The following is a 27635-nucleotide window of genomic DNA, read 5'->3' on the forward strand; positions in this document are numbered from 1 at the left end:
AAAACTTTTCAAGTGTTTTTGAAACCATCTTTCAAAATATTTTTTAAAGTATTTTTAAGCTAATTTCAAAACACTTTCATTTGATTTATAGTATTTTTCAAAGAAAATTTTGAAAGAAAGGTTTGAAGCATTTTGAACAAAATGTAAAATCCTAATAACTAATATACCTAAAAATCCTAATAACTAATGTAAAATCCTAATAACTAATAAAATTTTACGTTTATCGATCCTATATTCCACGAAGTAATGTACATATAATCTAGATCAAACAAAATGTAAAATCCTAATAACTAATATAGCTTCTGCTGTATTTAATATTACAATCATGCACACACATAAAATGTCCTCGACATGTCTGAGGGTCCAATCACACACAAACACAACATGGTCATAATAGTTTGATCTAGGATGCCTGCAACCACAGAACTAATCAATTTGCACATCCTACTATTATCATGCCTAAATTATGTATGACATGTGCATAATTAAACTAAAAACCAAACATACAGAGGCTAAAACCTAGCTCTGATACCAATTGTTGGTTGTTATACCCAGAGTTTCGTTCTATTCCCCTGTACAAAAAGTTTGTACAAGTATAGAACTTTTCCTAGCTACCCATGTGCTCTACTGAAGTTCAACTTGGATTACAAACAGAACTTAACATTATTAATCCAAGTTGTTCTTCAGAAGTTAAACTTGGATTGGAAACGAAAGTTAACATTCTTACTCCTAGTTTAATCGATGTGTTCTTCATAAGTTAAACCATATTACAAAAGTTTATTAAATATCTATTTCAAAGATCGGCTTCCAGGATAAACATGGCGAGGCACTAGGCCTTCTTGGGTATGGGATCATCCACCACTTCCTAGACAAAGTCTTTCAAAGAAATCAGATATTTATCTTCTTACAGTAAACTAGGTTTAACTACAGATACCTCAATAGAAGTACAATATTGAAACATGAAATCGAAACACATAATCGATAACAAAAATGATAGCATAAAATCGATAGCCTCTTGTGTTTGGTTTTTCAAGATCTATACAAAGAACATGAACTAGTTATGATACGGAAACAAATAACTAGTTATACCTTTCTTTGTAACTTAATCTTTTGTTGTATTCCTCTCCTCCTCTTGGACGTCGTGTGGGCGACGATCTACCAAGATGAAATCCACCCAAGCTCCTTCTTTTCCTCTAAGACTCTTAAGCCACCAAGGGATGCCAAAATAGGAAACTTTCTTCCTTTCTTCTCCTTCTTCTTCTCCTTCAAGTAATCGACCACCTATGTAGAGTCTTCTCCTTTTTCCTTCAAGTTTTTGCCACCAAGGAATATGGATGCCGACCTTAAGAAGAAGAAAAGAAGAGAAGAAGGAAGGTGCCACCGGCCCTAGGATGAAGAAAAAGAGAGGGGAGAGAGGGCTGGCCACACCAAGGAAAAGAGAGAGGGCTCTAGGTTATGTCTCTCATGAGACATCCTCTCCTTCTCTTTTATAATCCTTGGTCAAGGTAAAAAAGGAAAGTTTTAAACATAATTAAAGCTTCCTTATTTGTGGCTTCCCTTTTAAAAAAGGAAATTTTAACAACAATTAAAATCTCTCTTTTAAATTTCATATTGTACATGGCAATAAAGGAAAGTTTTAAACTTAATCTCTCTCTTTTAAAACATGTAGACATCTACAAAAAAAATGAAAAATTAAAATTAAAACTTCTCTTTTAAATCATGGTTACAAAAAAGGAAAGTTTTATCAAAATTAAAATCTCTCTTTTAAACATTATAGATAACTACAAATAAGAAAAGATTATAGCAAAATTAAAACCTCTTTAATCTTTTATAGAAAGCTATAAAAGGAAAGATTTTAAAAATTTAAAACTCACTTTTAAAACCATGTGGATGTCTATAAAAGGAAAATTTTTAAAATAAAATTTCTCTTTTAAATCCCTTCATTAATGGCAAAAAAGGAAAGATTTTATCAAAAAATTTATTTTTAATAAAATCACCTTTTCTCTTCTTATCATGGTCGGCCCCATGCTTGGTCATCAAGCATGGCTTGGCCGGCCCTAGTCTTGGGCTCCAAGCTTGGCTTGGCCGGCCACTAAGCTTGGACTTCAAGCTTGGCTTGGACGGCCCCTAAGCATGTGTAAGAGGTTGGGCTTTGGGTGGATAAAAAACTTTATAAATAAGAGGCTACAACAGGGACCAAGAGGAGGAATTGGTTTTAGTCTCCCGATGAGCTTGAGCTTCCCTTGTTTGCCCCGAACACCCAACTTAAGTTCATCAATAATAACTCATACCACTAAAGAGTTATTATTGCACTACCGCACCAATCTCATATTACAATATGGGCTCTTTCTTATCATGAGTGCGCTAATCTCCCTGTGTTTAAGATATCGAATGTCCATTAATTAAATGAGTTACTAACAGCTCACTTAATTAATATCTAGCTCCAAGAGTAGTACCACTCAACTTCATTTTCATGTCGGACAAAGTCCACCTTCAGGGTTTACATGACAATCCTTATGAGTTCCTCCTGGGGGCATCATCAATCTAGATCACTAGGACACAATTTCCTTTTATAATCAACAATATACCATATAAATAATATCATTTCTCAACTTATCGGGTCTATTGATTTATCGAACTAAATCTCACCCTTTGATAAGTTAAAGAAATAAATACTAAGTATACGTGTGTACATCCATAATAACTGAGGTTTTGTTCTTTTATTAAGTCAGTATAAAAAGAGCTACCTCAAATGGTCCTGCTTAATACACACATAGTGTACTAGTGCAATTTTATAGTTAAGATAAACTAATACCAAATTATACTACCACCACTTCAATGGTTTGCCCCATTCCATCTTAGTTATGTGCTACTATTTATAATTTATAAGGAACTGATAACATGATCTTCTATGTGACACCATACACCATGTTATCTACAATATAAATTAAATGGACAGCTATATTTAAACATAAATGTAGACATTTGACCAATATGATTTTTATTTCTAAATAAATAGTTATACAAAAAGCTAGGCTTTTAGTATACATTCCAACATGTCAAACTAGCTCATACCGCAAGGGAGCAATGGTTGTCAAGCTAGCTCATATCGAAAGGGAGCAATAGTCAGCAAACTATCTCATACCACTAAGGAGCAATGGTCGTCAACATGCATGTAGTGTAATGATGAACATGATGTAAATAATCATGATACCGATATAATGATCATCAATGCAACAACTCCCTCAACATAGATACAATATATTCAACTTAATCCTCCAATAGTACACACCAAACACGTGTACACAGACATCACACAGGTATAATCAGAATGATACCTCTAATAGAACACACCAAACATGTGTGAACACACCACATAAGTATAATTAATATGATACTTCCAATAGTATACACCCGACACATGTGAACTCTCAATATAGGTTTAATCGACAAAACCTTCAATAATACTCACCATATATGTATGTACATACAACATGAGTATAATCAACAAGATACTTCCAACTACTCATGCTGGACACGTGTGCACATAACAACATAGGTATAAACTGCAATGACATCTTTAATTGTACTCACCCAACATGTATACACATACATCCTGAGTATAATCAACATAATCCTCCAATAAAATATAATGGACACGTGTGTACACCCAAAATAGATATAATCGACAAGATACTCCCAATAGATCTCACCTAACATGTATGCACACACTACACATAAATATCCAGAAATATGATCCATCAATCACATATATATACCTATATCCATGAAAAGATCCAACATGTGTTTGCTAACAACATCTACAATATGTAGCAACACCTATACACGTGTGCACACTAATATATGCATAATTAGCATGATATCATCTACAGTATACACCAACCTCATGTGTGCACTCCTGTAAATAAATAATCTAAATACAAATTCCTATCATACACAACATACACGTGTGCACCTACAGAATAGGAATATCAAATAGTGAGACTGTATAGACAATAAAAGAGCATCTCAAAGATCAAACATATAAATATCAAACTCAGGAAAAATATGAGTGGATTCAAGATAAAGCAACCTAATATATAAGATAATCCATGCATTAAGTTCAAAGAAATATAGAGGTCAAGAAAGAAGTACTCGCCTTTAATATGTAGCTCGTGTCAAAATAACTCTCACGTCAACATGCCCATCTCCAATCAAAGTCCTGTAACACTATACAGATTAGTAATCCTATCACACACCCAAAGAGCTAAGCTAAATCCAAATCCAATTAGAACCCCTAATTAGATCATTTGAATCCTCAATCAACTCAACCATAAACCATTACCCAAACTTATCCAAATCCAGAGACTTCGATGTTGACTCAACCAGAGAAGCTTGTTATCGAGGGTTCATGGTCGAAGCTACCGCGAAGCTGCTACTGGAAATAGGACCAGAGCTACAATGGCTAATTTTGTAACTACAAATATTCCAACCAATTCAAAAACCTCAATCTACATTAACCACAATTGAAAATAGTACCCTTAAATTCCAGATTCATCCATTCGTTATCTTACAGTTGGTTTATGTCAGAGGCTCACTGCTTCTTTCCCATCTCTGCCAGAGGAGAAACCAATTACTCATCGGGAGGAAGAGCAACAACAGTGTAAAATATCATAACCCAATAATAAGGTTAAATAGACAAAATACCTTAACAGAATTTTCTGAAATTTTTAGAAATTTTCTGGGAATTTTTCGGAGGTCGTATGGTGTAGGTTACGGGGATAAATATTGTGCCACAAGAAAGCCTGTTTAAGCTACCTCATTTAAGCGAGGAAAAGTTTTATTTTTCTTTTCTTTTTTCCGTTTTCTTTTTCTTCTCTTCATTGCCGAACCCGTGCCCTAATCCTCCCGATCGCCTTCCCTTCTTCTCCCTCACGTGGCGCCGAACCCGATCACCTTCCCCTCTCGCGATGTCTCTTCTCCCTCGCCTACAAAATTGCCGACCTCCTCTTCATTTTCCCGATTCCTCTTCTTCCTCACCATCTCTTCTTCTTCCCCCTCTCATCTTCTCCACGAATCTTCTCCACTCGATCTCCTCTTGCGTCTCCCCGATCACCACCCTTGTCGCTCGGGCACTGCCTTCTCTCTGCCCTAGCCATCCCCAACGTCGAAGCCTCCTCCTCTTCGCTGAGCCCTAGCTTCCTCCCTGAGCCAGTGTCGCCTCCTTGTCGAAGGCCAGATCGAAGACTTTGTCGGTCGAGGTAGAGTCGTCGATCTCCTACCATGCCCAAGATTTCACCGTCGGATCTCTGTTCCACACTACCACCGATCAAGCCAACACCAGTTGCTGATAACCAGGTTCTGCCGAGCCACCCATTTTGACCTAGAATCATTGATTCCTCTTCCTTTACCCCTCTTCTTTGGTCGATGAGGATCAGTTCCGGCATGAGCTCACTGTGTGTTGGCGTCTCTTGACCAAGTGCCACCACCAGCATCTGATTTGCTTGTTGCCATCACCGAAGAAGAGGAAAGTTAGGTAAAGATTCTTGTTCACTACAACAATGATGTAGATTTTGGTATACTACTGTAAGGATTTCTAATTAGTTGGATTTGGGATTGTTTTCCAATTGGCAGTGGGCAGTTGGTCTGAAGTTGCTGGATTCCGACCATCACATCACTGAATGCCTAGTTGTTTTCTTAATATCCATCTTTGATCCGATCAATGTAAGTGTTTTCAGCAAGTGAGTTTCGGTTTTGTAGATCTGGTATATATATATATATTGAATTAGGTATGAATTTGGATTATATGGTTGGATGATAGATTTATATTAGGTGAGTTTAGAATTGATTAAGTATATATTTAAATTTAAATGGAATAACTAGGGTTAAGAAAACTAACCCTAGTTGACCGTTGAGATATATTTGATTAGGGATTAAATAATGGATTTAATCTAAGCTTTGGGTTAGACTCAATTTTGTAGCTAATAGAGATATAATGGAAGGATTAGAGTTCCTGGTAAATAAGAATTTGATTTAGCTATTTGATATTTGTGGTAGTAGCTAAATTAAAGGTGTTGTTACAAGACTCAGATTTGCAACGAGCTACCTTACGTGGGATTACCTTTGGTACGCACTATATTGGAGGCAGGTACCTTGACTTATCTTTAGATATTGTCATTTGATATGCATAGTAGATTTTAACGAGTAGTAATGATTATGTTCATATCTGCGTCGGTATATCACTACTTGTTACCTGTTGCATGCTTGATTTTGCTTACCTGTTTTGCATTCATTACCTTCTTGATTATTTATGCTCATAGTGGTAGTGACATACATGCCTTATGATATACCAGACTAGACATTTACCATATCTGATACTTGTACCTAGACTTTCTTGTTTGAGCCATTTATTTTGGTACATGTTTTATGGAGGTAGATATGGTCAAGATTTTCATATTTAGTGTCATGCACCATCTTGGATGATTGCATGCTGAGCAATTGGTAGCCCCATTATTATTGAGCTCATCGCAGTTACATGGATCTGCACACACAACCACTCATGAATTAGTGGTATATCAGGTAGGGTGTGTAGCAGTTTGCTCTGTCAGTGCTCCGCTGGTCCACTCATGGGTAGCGTGACACAGCGTGGTAGCACGTTAGGGATCCCTCCTCTGGATTGTCTCAGGGAGATGAGAGCATTGAGCTCCCCCACTTATGATTTAGGGTAGGAGGATAGGTGTACTCCGACAGCATCATGTCCACTCGTTCACTCATCAGGAGTAGTGATGGCAAAGTGCACAGTTGTCATAGCCCTACCCATTTGGTCTCACCATCGTGTGTGAGATGGTTGACTAGCGTCAGGGGTGACCATGTTATATGCATGATTGCATTTATTGCTTGTGTTTGCTGCACTTTATTTACTGCATATTGGATGGATGCATATGATTGACATGCATATAGGGACATGTTATTTATGGTCTGACGACCTTATTATCCTGATAGGAAGTCTTGGTGAGTATAGCTTCACCCTTTCCTTTTAGTTATGCATTTTTCATTACTTCAGGAGACTGTACACATATTTGTTACCGTTGGTTATTATTTACTATGCATGTCAGCTTGGTATCCATTGAGTGTTGGACTCACCCTATTGATTATTACTATTTCAGGTTGATGCTGTCAGGAGGTTCCAGTTGCTAATCCCCCACTACATGTCGCGACGGATTCATATATTTTAGGTTTTTGGTTTCCTTGTTATGCATTTTATATATATATGTGATGTATGACTTGTACTCAAGGAGTTTTAGCGAGTTTTGGTCTACTATTTATTTTTTCGCTACGATGGTTTCTCTGTTGTGTTATGTGTTTTCCGTCGTAGTGGTGGAGTGGGTTGTTTTCAAATAAACTACGTGGTTGTGTCAGTCAAAGGCTGAGATGATATAAACTGCATGGATTGTTGCTGTATTTTATATTTATTGTTCCGGCCATGTTGGCCGTGTATGAGTTGGTTGTAGTTAAGTTTTAGATTGTCACCGGTACAGGGGAGATGCTGTCGGATTTTCATCTAGTAGGGACTCCTCGAGGCGTGACAAACATTGGCAATGATGTGGAGAAGAGGTACCAACTGCGACGACCTCTCTAGCGACAACGACTGCTGCTCTGCTCGGATCCATAAGTGAGAGGGCGAGAGAGTGATGGTGTCTCCCACAATAGCCAATGACAGCGCCTCCCACGATGAGCAACAATGGATCAAAGATAGAAAAGGGGCAATGACCCGTGATGGCGATAGGGTGGCAATGAAGGGGAGATCTATGGAGGTAGCAGCAACGGTGGCTAATCATGGTTGTCGTGGTGCTTGTCACAGTTGCGACCTGCTCCAGCGAAGATCAATGTAGCAAGGTCATCACCGGGGTCAGAGACGTTGGGATCAGCGGCCATTGAATGGGGAAGAGCTAAGACGAGGGCAGAGGGTTACAGCCAGTCACAGCGACGATGAGAGGCGATGGAGACTTGAGGAAGAGGAGAAATTGGGGAAGAAGGTCGAAGTTGACAGTGGGCTCATGGACGATCGACGTGGCGGTGACACCAGACGACAATCAACGCAAGGAGGGGTTGGCGTGGTTGGGCTCGGGAAGAGGCATACGACAATGAGGTGAGGGAAAGAAAGGGAATCAGGAAAATCGGAGAGGAATCAAAACTTAGGGTTTTAATTAAAACTTTATATTAATAATTTCAATCAACTCCCAACTAAAATGAGTATTCCAACTAGGCCTCCTCTGAGTCCAATAGTTTTATCCCCTCAAAATTTATCATATGAGCTACAATTAAATCTCAAAAAGTTTCTAAAAATTCCTAAAAAATTCTATAAGATTATTTCTCCATTAACACATATATTTTAATTATCGTATCTTACATATATATAGCTATCAGAAGTGTATTTCCACATCAAATGTTGCATTCTCTTCCATCATCCTTGTATAGCTAGTGAGGAAACCAAATTCAACGACTGTTAGTTGTCTCTCCATTCACCAAATGCCACGTGTTTGAGGGAGGGCAGCCAAGAGACCAAATCTAACAATCACTTAACCACTTTTCTATTCATCTAGTGTCACGTGTTCTAAAATATTCATAGTCGTTATCTGCACTCTCTTGGGAGAAACGATCTCATTAATGTGGGGTATTCACATGCCCCTAACATGTTTTTGATGGTCGCGTAGGATGTGGGTTGGAAATGAGGTTGATGTTGAATGAACTTGGGGTAGATGAAATTGACAACGAGGATGAGGAAGGGAGGATGTTGGGATCTGAGATTGAGGTAGCGAGGAAGTCAAGGTCTGAAGTCAAGGCAAAGAGGATGTTGGGGTCTGAGGGCCTGAGGCTGAAGCAGAAAGGTTGTTGGGATCTTAGACCGAGGCGAGGAGGATATCGAGGTATGAAGTTGAGATAGGGATGATGTCAACAACTAATGTCGAGGCAGGGAGCATGTTGGGCTATGCGACAGAGGTAGGATGATACCAAAGATGAAGGCTGAGTCTTAGATGAAGTCGATGGTTGGGGACGAGCTCGGGATGATGACAACGATTGAGGCCAAGGCATAATAGTTATTTGTCTTTGATCAAACTCGAATCTTTGTGATGAGTATATCAAGTGGGGTCTATTAGACTTGAGTTCCTTCTAACTTCTAAGCTGAGTTTAACACTTTGTGAGCTATGTCTACCCCACCTTAACTTTGACGGATAGTTCAACATAACTTTGGATCACATGGGACCCATGGGAGCCGTAGGATTCAACCACATCACTCATAATTACTTTAAATTCATCAATAAACTTGCAAACTTGAAAATATTCCTTTGTTAACTCCACGATTGCAACGTACTTTGTTTTATCGTTAACTAGAATCTTGCTTTAAACACTTCTAACTCTTGTTACCATTATTTGCTAGAAAATATCTCGATCATGATCTTAAGTTGTCATGGTTAATTTGAAAACTATCCATGATTTCATTCTTGATGATTTCTCAATCTCTATACATTGAATAAATTCTTAACCCCTTCTCAAATACTTAAAATATTTTTATTTTCTAGTGACCTTCACTAAAGTTGGTTTGATTCTAATTACAAATGCCTAAACTGTATGACAGCATTTTTTGATGACCATTTTAACACCATCTTTAAAAAGTATTTTTCCAGTAAAATTAATCCCCTAAGTTGTATACACTTTTATTTTCAATTATTTTAATTTAATATATATTTTTTGTTTTCTGATTTTCTTATTAAAATTTTTAGATTTTTTTTAGGTGCAGATCGACTGGCCCGCGAGGCCATGCCAAAATGAGACGCTCCGTTGACACGTGTACCAATTAATTTTATTAACGGGGCGGACCGGAGCAAGGCTTACCGTGTTCTCTACACGCTGACCGCGCCCTCCACGTGGGAGGTTGGATGGGCCCCACCGAAATAATAGCAACGGGAAGATCGGTACGAATCCCGCCTATCCTCATGGAATTTCGTGCGCTCTTATTGATGAGTTGTCGGGCGTGCGCCAGCCCGCAGAATATCTCGCTGGCCGTGCGACTGCCCTTTGCCTTCTTCCACGTGAAAACCATCACGTGGCCGTACATATCTCACCCTACTCCCATAACAACCGTTCGTTTCTACATCACCTCCTCCGGCCTTCTCAAATTCAGCTAGAATTATGAGACCATAATCTCATAAATAAAAAATAATATTCGCTTTAATGTGTTCGATTATCATTTGCGGACCAAATCGATCATTTGCGGACCAAGAAATGTAGTGTTTTTTTTCAGTAAGCTCATTAATTCTATTAATCGCATATCATTATTTACTAAATCACACATTTACAAATTTTGAATGCTCAAATGCCTTACCTTCCTTTTTAAATTACCAACTTATATACCTATTTTCTATTTTTTTTTAACCATGTACCTTCCTTTGAAAATGAAAAATTTTCTAATCGAACCAATCACCTCATAAATAACCAATAATACTAACTGAAATTATCATTTTTTTTACAGAGTAATCATACATGCTCAACTTATTAATATTTATGAACTCAGATTATAAATTATTGATGAATAATATTTATAAATAATGTCCACATATAAAATTTATGAATTAGGTTCATTAACAAAATTGTTATTAATTTAATTTTGTAAATAAATGAAAAACTCTCAAAATAAACATATCAGCTTGTAATATCAAGTTAATTAATCAACCAAACAAATTTAAAAAATATAAAATTAATTTCAAACAATCTAAATGAACGAAATTCAAACTCATAGAAGCAAGTTGAAATAATTATTTGAATAACTTGATTCATTTTAGGCCCAGATTATTTTGGTTTCGTTATCTTACCAAAGAAAAGTTTGAGTAACACAGTTTAGTTCGGCTTGACTCAATAACCCTAGCTTTTTGAAGAAAGAATTAGTATGTGGTTTAATAAATGTCGCTACAATTTATATCATATGCTTAAAAAATTAGTATGTACACCTTATTTGCATTGAGCTCGCCTACGATTTTGCGGCGAGACTATCACTTATATGAACTTCATAAATCTGCGTAATTAATTAATTAATTGCTAAACTATTCCTCTTTGAATTCGAAGCTCGAGAAAGCAATTAATTAAGAGTCCCCTTGACCAAATTGAATTGTCACTGAATAATTCATTAAAAAACACCAGAAATATACATATATAATGATAAATGGCTAGAATATAGGTAGTTAGAATGATTTTTTATATATATAATTTTTAGGGTTATTATTAAAGATGCTCAAATAATATCATATTTCATGAATCAATTATATAATTTTTCATCTATTTTCATATTTAATTTTAAAAATAATACCTAATTAATTTTTGTTAATAATACTTAATTAATTTTTCAACTAACTCAATTAATATTATAATCAGATAAATTTATTTTCTGGTTAGTAATTAACATATACAGTCTACTTAATTAAACCTCGCAATTAATTTGTCTAACGTACTTCATTAATTATTTTCTCCTAATTAATTGCTCAACATCGATCTCATAGAATAATTCTATCCACTGTTCCTTAATTTCTTAATTAATCTCTTTGTAGAACAAATTTGATTGGCGCATAATTAAAATAAACTTCATGTGTTTAGCCCATTAATAGAAAAATCCAAACTTGGAGTTCTAAACTTCTAATCAATTCTTGTACTTATTGCACTTAATTATAATAATTAAGCAAGTGCTTTGTGACAGTTATTTGTATACTTTAGTATTAAAAATTAAATGTCAAAGGTAATTTCTTCTCATAGCCCCTAATATATGATTAGTTAATTAATGATCTTTTAAAAGGTTTGAGAACAAATGAATGTGATCTATTGATAATCCCTATACAAGCTACCTAGTTAAGTTCTTTAAATAAATCTTATCCTGATATTTTAACTCAAAAAGAGAGAGAAAGTTCTAATGATTGAAACATAAAAATACGAAAATAAACTCGACAGTTTGTTGGCCAAACACTGAAGGAAGATTAATTATATTGCATCACCATCTTGGAAAAAACTATGCATATTAACTATATTCTCAACTACCATTTCAATCAATATCTTTTGGTTGACCTTCTATTCAGTTTGATGCATGGTGCAGTAGCTCAACAATTATTCATGATTAACGGGTCATAGTTTTGACAAAAAAGAATGGATTAATTATATATATTAATAAACATAAGCGCTCATAATAAGTGTATTATTATTATTATTATTCATTAATTTATCGAAAAAATATACAGGTGCTAGATCAAAATAAGCCAAGGCATCTCCAAACATGAAGCAACTCCCTTGTTTGTCCTCAATTAATTACAGTAGGGAAACAAGAACAAATTTAACAACTACATCATCCACCAAACACTACGTACGTATATATGCACAGGCACCGCATAGAGCTAGGAGTTTACTTGGAACGTCAATTAATGGAGTAGCTAGCTAGCTAAAGGTTGATTAATTAATTAGTTAGTTAATTTATATAATTTGGTGATGTCCAAACGCACAGCGATCGATCGACCATGGTGATTATGACATCCCATTATTTTAATCCCATCTTTAATCACTTTCTTAAAGCTAAAGGCGACAGACAGTGCGAGTCACTCTCCATGGCATCCCCCATCGCAAGAAGACAACGTGCACTGCGGCGTCTCCCAAGCCGGTCAAAAGCATGCAGCAGCGCGCATATGTATACGTATACTTGCTTTAGATCTCGAGCCAGCCACCAGATCCGCCACCACCGCCACCACCACCTCCTCCTCCTCCTCCTCCTCACGCTAATCTATTAACTGCACTCCGAAGATTCGCCTTGTTTCGATCAACCATGACCTTAGGTAGCAGGTCCCCCTCAGTATCTGCACCTAATCACGTTACATTTATGTCCGCCAACACGTAATCTAAATGCGCTGACGTGGAGTCTATTGTTTGGTCAGGAGGGATGGGGTCCCACCAGGAGCTGGTGCTGAGGGGGAGGGCGGAAATCCCGGGCTCCTTCCACGCCGCCGCCTCGGGGTTACGGAGGGAGGGGGAGGGAGGGAGGACGACTACTGACTATTTATTGGTTGCTGAGGTGGGGCCCACCGGAGTCGTGAAGAATGGCGGGGTCCACCGCCGACAGGAACGCGGGTGCGGCTGTAGGCCGACTCGCTTGAATTTGCGGTCCGGACCGGATTCTTGAGGACCGGAGAGGAGGGGGCAGAGAGACAACAAAGCGTGGGCCCCAAAGCCACTCTCGTTCATGAACCTATCCACTTAGTTCCTCCTCGCCTTTAATCCAAACCCTAGGTCAACTCACTAAACCCTAGACTAACAACTCCTTAACCATGGTTTAAGCCCGGCATTAATGGATGGAAAATGCATCGCCATCAAAACCCCACAACAAATATATTATATGCCATCACGGCTTTCTCTCTCTTTCTCAATCACTGTACCAATTTGTATTATTTTTTAAGTTTCTTCAACTCCTAGGCAACCCCTCTTTGTCTCCTCCATTGGAAAACCATCTTCTCCTCCCCTTTCTTTCTTTCTTCTTTCCCCTTGATCCTCGTTTGCACATACTTCTTCAATTCCAATCTCAATCGGCTAGCTAGCTCTTCCTTCTTGATCGATTGCTTCTTCCCCCTCCACTTGTTTTTCGTCCTCGATCATTAGAAGACCCATTTAAATATGGTTCATGAACTTTTCTTCACTATTTGTTTTTTTTTTTTAAATTATAGAAGATCAGCTCTTTTGTGATTGTTATTATTATTTTATCTTCGTTATCTCACAGTGATTTTTGTTGGATGAGGTTATGGCCGGCTTGGATCTGAGCACCGCTGCGAGGTACGTTCACCACCTCCATCACCGGCCCGATCTCCACCTCGCGCACCAGCAGCCCAACTCTGACGACGACAACAACGCCAGCGCCAACGGCGAGAACCACGACCAATTCAGCGGCGCGGCGGAGCGAGACGGGTCGTCGCCGTCGGCGCCGCAGGGAGGAGACGTGGCTTCGCGGAGGCCACGAGGGCGGCCGGCGGGGTCGAAGAACAGGCCGAAGCCTCCGGTGATCATCACGCGGGAGAGCGCCAACGTGCTGCGCGCCCACATGCTGGAGGTCGGCGCCGGCTGCGACGTCTTCGACTGCATCGCCACCTACGCCCACCGCCGGCAGCGCGGGGTCTGCGTCCTCAGCGGCAGCGGCGTCGTCACCAACGTCACGCTCCGGCAGCCCTCTGGGTCGGGCGCCGCGGGCGGGGTGGTGACTCTGCAGGGGCGCTTCGAGATCCTGTCGCTGGCGGGGTCGTTCCTTCCTCCGCCCGCGCCGCCCGGGGCCACCAGCCTCTCCATCTTCCTCGCCGGAGGGCAGGGCCAGGTGGTGGGAGGAAACGTCGTGGGCGCGCTCTACGCGGCCGGGCCGGTCATCGTCATCGCCGCGTCGTTCACCAACGTGGCCTACGAGCGGCTGCCACTGGAGGAGGAGGAAGCCCTCCAACAACAAGCAGGAGATGGCACCAGCAGCGGCGGCGGAGGCGGCGGGAACATTAACAATCCCTTCCCTGACCCGTCCTCGATGCTGCCATTGTTCAATTTCCCCCTCAACAACATGAACCAGCTGCCGGGAGTGGACGGACACGGTTGGGCTGGCTCCTCCACCGGCCAGCCGGCGCCGTTCTGATCATTTAGCTCCTCACTTCGCCGGCAAAGGTCAGAGAAATCATGCCATTAACATGCGCTGCTACTACTGCTATTACTGCTACTACTACTCCATCTTTAATTGTCTACTACTCCTTCGATCGATATATCTCTCCGCAAGACTATATGTGCCGAGATCTTAATGTATTAATTAATTAGACCTCTTGTTTGTTCTTAATCTTATCAGTAATTCATTCAGTCAGTAATTGGATCGATCATGGAGATATATAATTGGATGAAAAAAAACAAGAAATGAAATGATCATGAATTTAATCATAAACAATTGGAATAGGGCTTGGGAGAAGAGTAAATGAGGCATTGTGATCCCACGTGTGCATGTCTTTGAACAGAAAGACCGGTAACTTTTACTTTCTCGAAGCAATTCCCAACGAATCTTCAATTTAACCCTCTTTGTCGATCTATATATACATGAATCCAACAACCAATGTTTTGAGATTTTCTTGATTTTTTTTTTTTTTTTTTTGGAGATCTTACCGTTCAAAGATTCCATTGATCAGTTACATGCACTAAAGACAATGGGACAAGAATACATATCCTCTCTTGTTTACCTATTTCAAGTAATTTCTATGTGATTAATTACCACTTCAGTCTTTTATGATATGATCTACGCATGCATATTATAAACAATATACAATAAGCAATAATGATATATGATGAATTTACTTCTTTACTTAGTTCTTATTTTACTTGATGTATTAGAGCATCCTCATCCATATGTTATAGGCCTTGGAAATTATATACAGTAATTTACCACAATATTAGTAATTTGATTATCAAGTTGATCACATGCTTCTGTTGGTTCTAAAGGAAATTTATTCTGTCACTTTTTATACATACAAGAGTTTTGGATTATTTAGGGGAGAGAATTACAAGTCAGACAAGCTCAAGTTCTTTAGTGGATATATACAGTTGTTTGTTCACCTTTCTTGATCTCAATGCACATCAATCTATCCCTTAGTTTAGGGAGGTAGTTTATTTTGTCGAGTTGTTGTTTCAAACTAATCTCCATAATTTTTTTTTTTTTAAATAAAGTGCTCCATATAGTTTATATTAAACCTTCTAGTAGAACGCTGTTTTAACTTGATACTCCTTAATTAATTAATGATGCTCTGAGCATATTTTGTTGTAGTGGCTTGAGCTTTGTTGGTGGCAAATACTTTTATTCAAGTTGTCCTTTGTCTTGTAGGATTTTAGTTTAATATATTTATTTGTTATTGTTTCTCCAATTGAGTCACACTGTTGGCACTGTGATTGGACTTATTGTAAAAATATTAATTTTTATTAATAATTCAAAAAGAAGTTGTATCATGTTATATAAAAATGAATGTCAAATAACTAATAAGAATGGAAGATCTAAGCGCGATATCTGAAAAATGTTTAGAACATGGGAGTTAATTCATGAGACATTACTACAACATCTCCTACAACTATCTTTCATGCTCTCGAGCATCTCATTGATCATCTTGTGCCTCTTGCATCATTCCTAATTTTTGCTCCTATCTATTGTGCAACTACGGTCTCTCGTAGGGCATCTATCTCTTCCAATGTGTTAATTGGATGTTATAGAAAATGTAAATGTTGAAATCTTATATGTCTTTAGTGGCGGTGTGAGTTACAAACCTAATCCATGAACATAACTAGACTTGCGACCTAAGACATTGTGGTAGTATTTGAATGCTACATCTTTGAGTGTTTAGTCTTCCTACTAGTGATGGTACGGTTATCTTACTTAGAATAAAATAATCTTCTACATGGAGGTTCATATTAAAGAAATATCTCTATATTTAAATTATTACAAAGTGTTAGTGATAGCATTATCTATTGATAGCAACGTCCAAGGGGAGCACCAATATAATGCACCATTTTGGTGGTATATAAAGTGTTTTCAGCTTTCTTTTTAGTGATTATTTGACTTACTGATCAGAGTTAAATTATTAGCTTGACTAAGACTCATATTTAGCATTTCTTATAAGTTAGAGAGCTTGCTTACAATAAATCCTTTAGTAAATAGATCTAATATGTCACATTTAATTTCAACTTCTTATAATAAAGTGATAGTGCACTTCTATATGTTTGGTTCTTGTATAAAATAATAAGTTTTCGACTAAGCTCATTGTTAATTTATTGTTGCAATAAAACAATATTGCATAGTCTATGTTTCATATAGTTCATTTAATAATTATTTTAACTATATATCTTCTTGTGTTGTCATGGCTTGATAAAGAAACTATTTGTTGTCATTAGTTGCACCAAGATATTACTTTGAACATATGTAGAATACATATCTAGTAGTTGCAATTATACTATATCATGATTTCTATTATAATCAGCATCACAATTCACAAGTACATATTTCTCTTTTCCCATAGAAAAGTCCAAAATTAATGGTACCTTTGGCATACTATAGTATTCGTTGAACAACTTATAGATGTGAATTTCTTTGAGGTTTGCATGTACAACATAATAACTACTACTGCAAATGAAAATTTAACTTTGTCAAAGTATGATAAAATTAGACTTCCCACCAAATGTCGCTACATAGAACTATCCTCCAAATCTTTTCGAATCATGAGCACATAATCTTGTATTTGCCTTCATTGTTGTTGATATCAACTTGCAATTTAGCATTCCCACTTTCTTTAATAAAGTTATAGTATGCCCTTATTGACAACGAAACAAACCTTTTTCTGAAAGCAAGCTGACAAAATCTTCTTTAATTTGCAAAATTTCTTCTTCAAGATCACCTATGACTATTTAGTTATCCACGTATACTAGCTAGCACTATAGCTAGCTTAATTTCTCCGACCTCGACGAATAGGCTAGAGTTTGCTGATGTCATTTTGAAATTATTTTATATTAAAATTTCTGCAATTTTGTCATACCATGCTTGTGGGCTTTTGTTTAAACTACAGATCACCTTCCTCAATTTGCATACATACTTCGACTTGCTTTCGAATCATTTTACAATTGATCCATATATATCTCTATGTCTAATTTTCTATGTAATACGAGATTATTTTATGTCCATCTATCCTAACTTTCCATCTTTACTAACTGCAAGTGCTAGTAAGACACGTACGGAAGTAATCTTTGCAATTAGATTAAATATTTCATTATCATATTGTGCAATCTACTTTTGATCGAAAAGTCGAGATTGATCACATTTGAGTTGGCTCGAGTTAGATTTTAATATTTGATTCTTGAGAGTGAGATGTCAAAGGAAAAAGAAAGATGGTTGAAGAGAGAGATTATTGATGTAGTTGATCTAAGATCAAGGTTGATTAAGATTGATTTGTGTTGGTGTAATCGACTATGGGTCAAAGTTGATCAGATTGACCAAGTTCAACTTGGGTTTCGATAGTTGATCAATATTTAAGAGAAAGGTCAAATATGTCAAGGTTGACTAGATACTTGACGATGTCAGAAGTCCAATGAGAAATTAGTCAGAGATAAGTTCAAGTGGGTCATGGAGGACCAGACATTTGGCACAGATAAGAAATCTAAGTGGGTCACTAAGGACCAAACGCTTAGCATAAGAAGAAAGTTCAAGTGACTCAAAGTTGACCAGACACTTAGTGATTAGAAGTCTAACGGGGAATTGGCAAGGAAAAAGTCCAAATGGGTCACTATTAACTCAACACTTGGTAATCGAGAGTCCAACAAGAAGTTAGCAAGGAAAAAGTTTAAGTGGGTTATGGAAGATCGGACACTTGGTGATTAGAAATCTAATAGAAAGTTGTCAAGGAAAAAGTCTAAGTGGATCAAAGATGACCGAACACTTGGTAAGAAAGCCCTAGTAGGTCACGGATGATCGATACTAGGCAACAGGAAGTCTCAACAAGTTACGGATGACTAGATATTGAGCAAAGGAAGACTTGGTAGGTTGAGGAGAATTAGATACCAGGCAAGACATGATTTCATCCTTAAAAAGGCTGAAACTAGGGTTAACAATCTATTGACAAGAAGTGACAATTGATTGGCAAACCCTAAACCTAGAATTCTAGGTTTGCTATTCGGAATCGAGTGTGCCAATTGATTGAGGCTAAGCAATCAATTGGAGCAATCGATTGGCAGCTTATTCCCAACGAACAGAAGGTCTCGAAATCAATTAGAACAATCGATTGGTAGAAGTTTCGTAAGGAAACAGAAGTTTGTTGAATCGATTGGCCAAATAGATTGAGCATTGCAGAATCAATTGGGCCAATCGATTTGCAATACTTTCTTTGCGATCAAAAGGTTTCATAATCGATTGAGTCAATCGATTGGAAGCTAACAATCGATTGGTATAACTCACAAATCAATTGATTGGGTAAAAATAGTCATTCTATAGGTTTGAACAATTGGATATGATGTGACAATTGATTAGGGATAAAGTCAATCAATTGGGAGGTGTTTGTCAGCCCGAAAGCAACCTTAGAAAAGGGGGTTTCATGGAGATTTTAAGCTACCGATTCTTGAGTGTCTGGAAACAAAGTGTTGCTACATTCCCACCACCAAGAGTCATTTTCAAGCAACAAGAGATCAAGCAAAGCAAAGTTTTGATTGTAAAGTCATTTTCAATTGTATTTTGTCTTTGCATTCTCTTTTTCTATTGTATTTTTGTGCTCAAACTTATAAGAGGCTTTTCTGTCTTTGGAAGGTTTTTGAGAAGGATGAAGTTCTTAGTGGAAGCTGTGAGTGAGGAGTGAACCCTTGGATTAGCCACCTCAAGGAGATGGATACCAAATAAAATCAAGATATAGTGCATGTGACATCCAAGTTGATTGAAGATTTCCATTGCGCATTCAATGACGAGCTTAAAGCAAAACTGAGAAGTGATCGAAGCTATTTTAGGTTGTACAGGTCCTAACAAGTGGTATCAGAGCGAGGTCACTCTTCATCAAACTAATCACTAGAAGGACAAAAGAGCTAGGAAGAAGAAGAAGCTAAAATTGTGAGCCCTACAATATCAACAAGTCAAAGGACCAATCATTAAAGGAGCTCGACTTCAAATGGATCCTTGGGATGGATTTGGATACGACATCTGAGTATCTTCACTTTTGGATTAGGAGGGTTTGCCATATGGAAGACAAGAATGAAAATTTTCCTTATGATGGATATGGAACAATGATTTGCTCTAATTAAGGGATTTGAAACCCTGATGGATAGAAAAGGAAAACTCCTCAAGAAAAAGAAATGGATTGAGAAGTAAGTCAAAAGATTCAAGGCTCGTGATAAGGTAACCAAAATATTAATTAATTTGTTGCCTAATAATATTTTGTGCAAGATAGGTACATACCAAGATACTAATGAGCTATGGAGCAAGTTGGCTAAGCTCCATGAAAATTCATCGTCGGAACAAAGTGAAGACTAGTCCAAGGAGGGAGATTCGTTGACACTAGAGTATATTGACTCAGAGGTTGAGAGGTACTCAACATCCGAAATGGAAGACGAAGAAACATCCACCTCAAGGATTGAGAAGGAAAACTCATTGACACTGGAACGAGAAGAACCCTGAACTTCCTGAGTCAATGAAGAAGAATAATGCACCACCACTATAGTGAAGGTATAACAAGCTCAAGTCATAAAGATAAAGATTATATAATTTGCTCTGAGTGTAGGGGAAAAGGACACTGCAAGAGCAAGTATCCTAAATTGACAAAGAAAAAGATTAAGTTGACACCTAAGGAGAGGGAGAAACTAAAGGAGGGGGGAATCATTGATATGCAAAGGTAAGGAGCACATTTGGTGCTTCACATGTAACCTTAGAGGACATTACCAGAATCAATGGCCAAAGGTAAAATATCAAAATAAAAGTACGGGAAGAAGCTCAAACTTAAAGGGAGTTTCAAAGGTATCATTTAATAATGTTATTCCTTCACATCATAATAAAATATATGTTAGAAATAGATTCTATTAACTTAGAGCTTGTTATCATTAAAATAGGATGCATGATCTTTCTAAGAATAATTATAGATCATAGTATGCTAGAATGACTCTACCAAAGGTTAGGAAGGTAGAAAATAATCTAGGCAAGAACCATAAGCATATTAGACACATGCATAGAAAAAAAAATTCAAGGTAATAATGAAAAATCAAAATTTTTGAGGATACTTGAAGGTTAGGTTTGACCCCCCCTCTAGCCGCCCTCACAAGGATTTATAATTAGTATCAGAGTGAGGACGCTTCATAAGGACTAACCGTAGTCTAAAGCGCAAATGATCGGAGCGAGCATTCATCCACTAAAGTTTGATGGAGACTTTATGATATGGAAAAAATGGAGGTATTCTTTAAAATAAACTTTTATATATTACTTACGATTAAATATAATTTTGTAGCACCCAAAGATTAACAAGGAGCCGAAAAAGAAGAATAATTTTAGAGCAAGAAGGAGCAAGCCGACTCTGTGGCAAATGGCAATGTAGAGCTCCATCTGCTAAATATTCCGCTACCATAAGAAGTCAACCAAATCGGTGCATACTTGAAGGTTAGGTTTGCCCCCACCCCCCTTCTAGTATGGTTTTTCTTTTTTAAGAAATGACATGTTGTTAAATTTGAGCTTGACATGATCTGCTTTTTTTCTCAACTTTTAGAGCTGGTGATTTTGTTGGAGCTTGTGACTGATATGAAGAGGTGAAGCATTTGTTGAAGTGTGATCCTTGTCATGGGTTTATGTTGAAATTTTGTTCCTATTTGAAGATGGTGGAGTTTGTGATTTTTTCAGATTGCAAGATTCATATAGGAGTTCATTTGTGTTTACACTGATTTTTCCTCTTGCTTTTGTGGGGAATTCAAGTCTGCTTCTAAATGTTGGTGGTTTGTATGTGTAGGTTTTTTATTTTTGTATATGGGTGAGTAAAGGTATTTTATGTTCTGGTGTTTTTTTGTAAAGTTTATAGAGTTGGTTTGCATTACTTTAGAGATTCTTATAAAGCAGTTGGAATCTTTTGTAATAAGCTATACTTGAAGGTTAGGTTTGACCCCCCCCCCCCTCTAGTCGGCCTCACTAGGATCTATAATTAGTATTAGAGTGAGGACGTTTCATAAGGACCAACCGTAGTCTAAAGTGCAAATGATCGGAGCGAGCATTCATCCACTAAAGTTTGATGGAGACTTTATGATATGGAAAAAATGGAGGTATTCTTTAAAATAAAATTTTATATATTACTTACGATTAAATATAATTTTGTAGCACCCAAAGATTAACAAGGAGACGAAAAAGAAGAATAATTTTAGAGCAAGAAGGAGCAAGCCGACTCTGTGGCAAATGGCAACGTAGAGCTCCATCTGCTAAATGTTCCGCTACCATAAGAAGTCAACCAAATCGGTGCATACTTGAAGGTTAGGTTTGCCCCCATCCCCCTTCTAGCATGGTTTTTCTTTTTTAAGAAATGACATGTTGTTAAATTTGAGCTTGACACGATTTGCTTTTTCTCAACTTTTAGAGCTGGTGATTTTGTTGGAGCTTGTGACTGATATGAAGAGGTGAAGCATTTGTGGAAGTGTGATCCTTGTCATGGGTTTATGTTGAAATTTTGTTCCTATTTGAAGAAGGTGGAGTTTGTGATTTTTTCAGATTGCAAGATTCATATAGGAGTTCATTTGTGTTTACACTGATTTTTCCTCTTGCTTTTGTGGGGAATTCAAGTCTGCTTCTAAATGTTGGTGGTTCATATGTGTAGGTTTTTAATTTTTGTATCTGGGTGAGTAAAGGTATTTTAAGTTCTGGTGTTTTTTGTAAAGTTTATAGAGTTGGTTTGCATTACTTTAGAGATTCTTATAAAGTAGTTGGAGTCTTTTGTAATAAGCTATACTTGAAGGTTAGGTTTGACCCCCCCTTTCCCGGTCTAGTATGGTTTTTCTTTTTATAAGAAATGACATGTTCTTAAAAAAAATCGGATTGTCACATACGACTTCGCTAAGGAACTATAGAAGAATTTGACAAAGTTAAAAATGAAAATACAAAATTAAAAGAACAAATAAAATGTCTTAAAAATGTTGGGATCGAATGTAGCTAGAGGCGGGGGGGGGGGGGGGGGGGAATAGCTCGTCGCGTGATCGTGGTCGGCGTTGCTTGTTTCTTCAAAGATGTGCAGCGGAAATATACAAGAAACAACACACACAACGCTAACAAGTAGATTTACTTGGTATCTACCTCCAAAAGAGGTGACTAGTCCAAGGATCCACACACTCGCACACACCTCCACTAATAAACACTCCTTTTCGGTAACTACCGAAGGCGGAGAAGCCCTACAAGACTCTCAATACAAGAAGAAAGAAAAGGGCAGTAAAGAACAAGCAAACGCTTACAAGAAGTGCAATAAAAGCCCTAACCCTAACTTCTCTTCTTCGCCTCTTGACTTGGACAAAACTTCCAAGAATCTTCAAGATTTGGCGTGGAGAGCTCTGTGGAGAAGCTGTGGAGTCACTTGTGAAGATCGGAGCTATATGCGTGAAGTTCTGCTGAAGGAATCGAACGCCTGCAGCTAAATACGACGCCAACGGTCGGATCCCGATCGATTAGATTTCTCCCAATCGATCGGGGAGGCTTTGGATCGATCCACTGATCGATCCAGAGCACCTCTCTGTGCTCTCAGGAATAGCCTAGATCGATCGGCTGATCGATCCAGCCTTTATCGAGTGAAATCACAGCTCCCCAATCGATCCACTGATCGATTGGGGCTTTGGATCGATCAACGGATCGATCCAGCGCTGTTCTGTGCGATCGCGCACTTGTCCCAATCGATCCACTGATCAATTGGGAGGAGGCTTATCGCGAAGACTCACCCAATCGATTGGCCGATCGATTGGGCATGAGCCAATCGATCGGCTGATCGATCCAGCTCATGATTTCTCCCAAAATGAAGTCTAAAGCCTCCTAAACCAACATCTAGTCAATCATGACTTGTTGGTACATAAAACCTAGCATCCGGTCACCCTTGACCAGCTAGGACTCTCTCACCAAGTGTCTGGTCAATCCCTTTGACTCACTTGAACTCTTCTCCTCTTGCCAAGTATCCGGTCAATCTCTTTGACCTACTTGGACTTTTCTCCCTCGTGCCAAGTATCCAGTCAATCTCTTTGACCTACTTGGACTTTTCTCCCTCGTGCCAAGTATCCGGTCAATCCCTTTGACCTACTTGGACTTTCACCAGATGTCTGGTCAACCTTGACCCATCTGAATTTCCCTGTGCCTGGCTTCACTCTCCAGGAATTCCCTTCTGCCTAGCTTCACTCACTAGGACTTCTCTTCTGCATGACTTCACTCACCAGGTCTTTCACATAGATTCACTCACTAGGATTTTCACCTGGCTTCATCACCAGGATTTTCCTCTGCCTGGCTTCACTCACCAGGACTTTCACCTAGCTTCACTCACTAGGATTTCCTCACTGCCTAGATTCACTCACTAGGTCTTTCACCTGGCTTCACTCACCAGGACTTTCATCTGCATGGCTTCACTCACCAGGACTTTCATCTGCCTAGCTTCACTCACCAGGACTTCCTTTGCCTAACCTCCAAGTTAGGACTTTCACCTGGCTTCACTCACCAGGATTTTCCAGTCAAGTATCCGGTCAACCTTGACCTACTTGACTCTCCATCACAATCTCCACACTTGAACAATTGCACCTGCAATCTTCATGTGTTGTCTAAATGTATTGTCAAACATGTATTGTCAACATGTATTGTCAAACCATCAAAACATTAAGACTAGAGCTTGACCCAATTCAAGCTCAGTCAAACTAGGTCAACCTTGACCTGGGAAATATTGCACCAACAATCTCCCACCGAAATTTCAGTCAATTTCAGAACTTCAATCGATCAGTGGATCGATTGGAGTGCCTCAATCGATCAGCTGATTGATTGAGAAGGCCATTCTCACGAGCAGAAGCTCGCTGGATCGATCAGTCGATCGATCCAGACTGGCTGAATCGATCAGTCGATCGATCCAGACTGGCTGAATCGATTAGTGGATCCTGTTTGATTAAAGCGGTTGATATAACTTCTTAAGGGCTTAGTCGACCCTTGCTTCAGAGAGAAGAGACAATGATCTGTCTTCTGATACTTCTTACTGCTAGCAAATCGACGCAGAAAAGCCGTCTTGAAATCCAAAAAATAGGTGATGGACCCTTGAGGTAGCCCATCAAACCACTTTAAAGCCGAGCCAGCTAAAGTGTTCAAGAAAACTCTACATTTGACAGCATCACTGTATTGATGCAGTAGGGCTGCATTTTTAAATTTTCGTAAGTGCTCCTCCGGGTCCTTGCTCCCGTCTACTCCCCAATCGACGGAGCTCTATAACCTTTGGGCAATCTCTCATTCAAGATCCTGGCCGAGAAAGGCACTCTCTCGTCTGGATCTTCCGGGAATACCTTTGGTACGATAAGGGCCTTCCCTTTTTTTGAGTCTCGTGGCAAGGAAATCTCAGCCATGGAGGCCTGAGGCTGCTCTTTTTTGAGGCTATGACCCTGGGGCTCTGGCTGGTAATACCCCACGCCAGGCTCATGATAAGGAATTTGAGGAAATACCTCAGGTTGCTTTCTTTTAGAGCCCCGATCTGAGACAGGGAGGGGCTCCTTGGAAGCTTCAGCAGGAGCTTGTCGTGGTCGTGAAACAGTCGCCTCCTTCTCGGAGGCTGCTCGTCTCTTGGCCTCCTTGAAGAGCTCGTACTCTCCGACAGTCATAGTGACATTGATGCTGCCCGACTCCTCCATCGTCACGTTCCGGAACAGGTTGTTGTGTTCCCACAGACGGCGCCAAATTTGATCCCATCCAGAAGCTGAGTCGGATGAAAGCGGGCCTTGATGTACTGGAAGTTGATGGGCAGTCATTGAAGAGTTGAATCTACCGGGTACCCCCTGGAAAGGTTCGTACGGGCGGCTGACGGTGAGAGATGACTAGGACGATGACGCTGTTGCTCTGCGCACACTCAGACGAGTCCACGAGTCGTTAGAGACCGGAAACCAGGGAAAAAGTCCCCGGGTCAGGCCCTCCGACGCTCAAGTCAGGTACTTTTTCCCCAAAAATCACAGAGGAAAGACGAAAAGTAAAGACTAGTGAGAAATGATGAGTCAGCGTGCCTCCGTAAGGGACAAAGCGTCCCTTTTTATACTGCAACGGAAGTTTCTGGGTCTGACGGGTGTAAGGGAATGTCGGCTGTCAGGCTTTGTTTAGCGGTGGACGACAGGTGGCACTTTTTCATAGGCTGGCGATGGAATCAAAAGGGTTAATGAGCCCTGACTGTGAGAATATTCCCTGACATGCTGATTATTCTCTGACATTCTCTGACAAGCGGTTACGATTCCTTGGCTTGTTTATCTGGTAGCGTCTGGATGACGAGTCTGTAGTTCGAGATCTGTACCCTGACATGCTTTTATCTGCTGTTATCCCTGGCTAGTAATTCTTGACTTGCCTGTATCTGTTATTATCCATGGCTTGTGCGTGCCGACCTACACGCCAGGTCTGTGTCCAGACCTGCCTGTATACTTGTTACCCTCGGCTTGTACGTTCCGACTTATTCGCTAGGTCTGTATCCTGACCTGCGATCCTTGGCTTGGATGTCCTGACTTGCACGCCAGGTCTACGCCCAGACCTGCCTGTATACTTGTTAGCCTCGGCTTGTACATTCTAACCTGTTCGCTAGGTCTGTATCCTGACCTACTTGTGATTATTATCCATGGCTTGTGCGTCCCGACCTGTACGCCAGGTCTGTGTCCAAACCTGCCTGTATACTTGTTACCCTCGGCTTGTACGTTCCGACCTATTCACCAGGTCTGTATCCCGACCTGCGATCCTTGGCTTGGATGTCCCGATCTACACGCCAGGTCTGTGTCCAGACCTGCCTGTATACTTGTTACCCTCGGCTTGTACGTTCTGACCTGTTCGTCAGGTCTGTATCCCGACCTGCGATCCTTGGCTTGGATGTCCCTACCTGCACTCCAGGTCTACGCCCAGACCTGTGATCCTTGGCTTGGATGTCCCGACCTGCACACAAGGTCTGTGTCTAGACCTGTGATCCTTGGCTTGGATGCCCCGACCTACACGCCAGGTCTACGCCCCGACCTGTGATCCTTGGCTTGGATGTCCCGACTTGCACGCCAGGTCTACGCCCAGACCTGTGATCCTTGGCTTGGATGTCCCGACCTGCACACCAGGTCTGTGTCCAGACCTTTAATTAACTTGTAGTCTCAGTCCTCAGCTATATCTGGCTCGCGGGCCCGTTTATTACCCACTATCAGGGCTGGTCTTATAATCCCCTCCTTTGACCGCCCCGTCAGCTGAGACTTTGACTTTGGCCACGTAAGCTTGACTTTTGACCTCCTTGCTCTCCACGTCAGCTTAACTGCTGACCGGCCACGGAGGCTTGACTTCTAACCTTCCTGACCTCCAAGTCATCTTGACTCCTGACCCTCTTGTGGTATTGACTTATAACCACATCATCATACTGACCCCACAAAACATGCACCGTATCATCATGTATTGAGGGATCAATTCCGTAGCAGACAATTGCAGAGATGATGTTAAAACTGTTAGTATGTGTATTTATGTGTATAAGATATTTTTTTATATATTTTATGAATAATTATTTCATAAAGATAAATATTTATTGTTAATTATATATAAATATATATATAGTACTTGATCGGATAGATATCTAGAGGGAACATAGATATCTAGATCAACGCTGAGTATGACTAGGTCGAGATAGACCAAGGAATGAATATCCAAGTTATACTTAGGGGTGTCTTGAGTTTAGAGGTACACTGGATACGACCCACTTAAGAAGACTTCATATTAAGTATCATTGGTTATTGCTCTTATGAACGAGTGTAACTGATCTTTTGACTTGAGACCTTCATTTATTTTATGCGTAGAGTTATGTGCTTTGATGTCATTAAAAGCAGTCTTTAATCGGATTACGATTAATACGATA

General features: G+C 39.3%; 1 protein-coding gene across 2 annotated transcripts; it reads left to right on the forward strand.

The window, feature by feature from the left end:
* The first annotated feature begins 13413 nt into the window (after window positions 1-13413).
* LOC122056502 (AT-hook motif nuclear-localized protein 23-like) lies at window positions 13414-14905 on the forward strand. Of its 2 annotated transcripts, none has more exons than XM_042618480.1 (2): window positions 13414-13698; window positions 13799-14905. In XM_042618480.1, the coding sequence occupies exon 2, from the start codon at window positions 13820-13822 to the stop codon at window positions 14684-14686; it is 867 nt and encodes a 288-aa protein (XP_042474414.1). In that variant the 5' UTR covers window positions 13414-13698; window positions 13799-13819; the 3' UTR covers window positions 14687-14905. The 2 variants fall into 2 exon arrangements, with proteins under 2 accessions (XP_042474414.1, XP_042474413.1); XM_042618479.1 differs by having other exon boundaries at window positions 13421-13698; window positions 13817-14905.
* Window positions 14906-27635: the final 12730 nt, after the last annotated feature.

The sequence above is a fragment of the Zingiber officinale genome, chromosome 3B (assembly GCF_018446385.1).
Source record: "Zingiber officinale cultivar Zhangliang chromosome 3B, Zo_v1.1, whole genome shotgun sequence".
NCBI classification, from domain to species: Eukaryota; Viridiplantae; Streptophyta; class Magnoliopsida; order Zingiberales; family Zingiberaceae; genus Zingiber; species Zingiber officinale.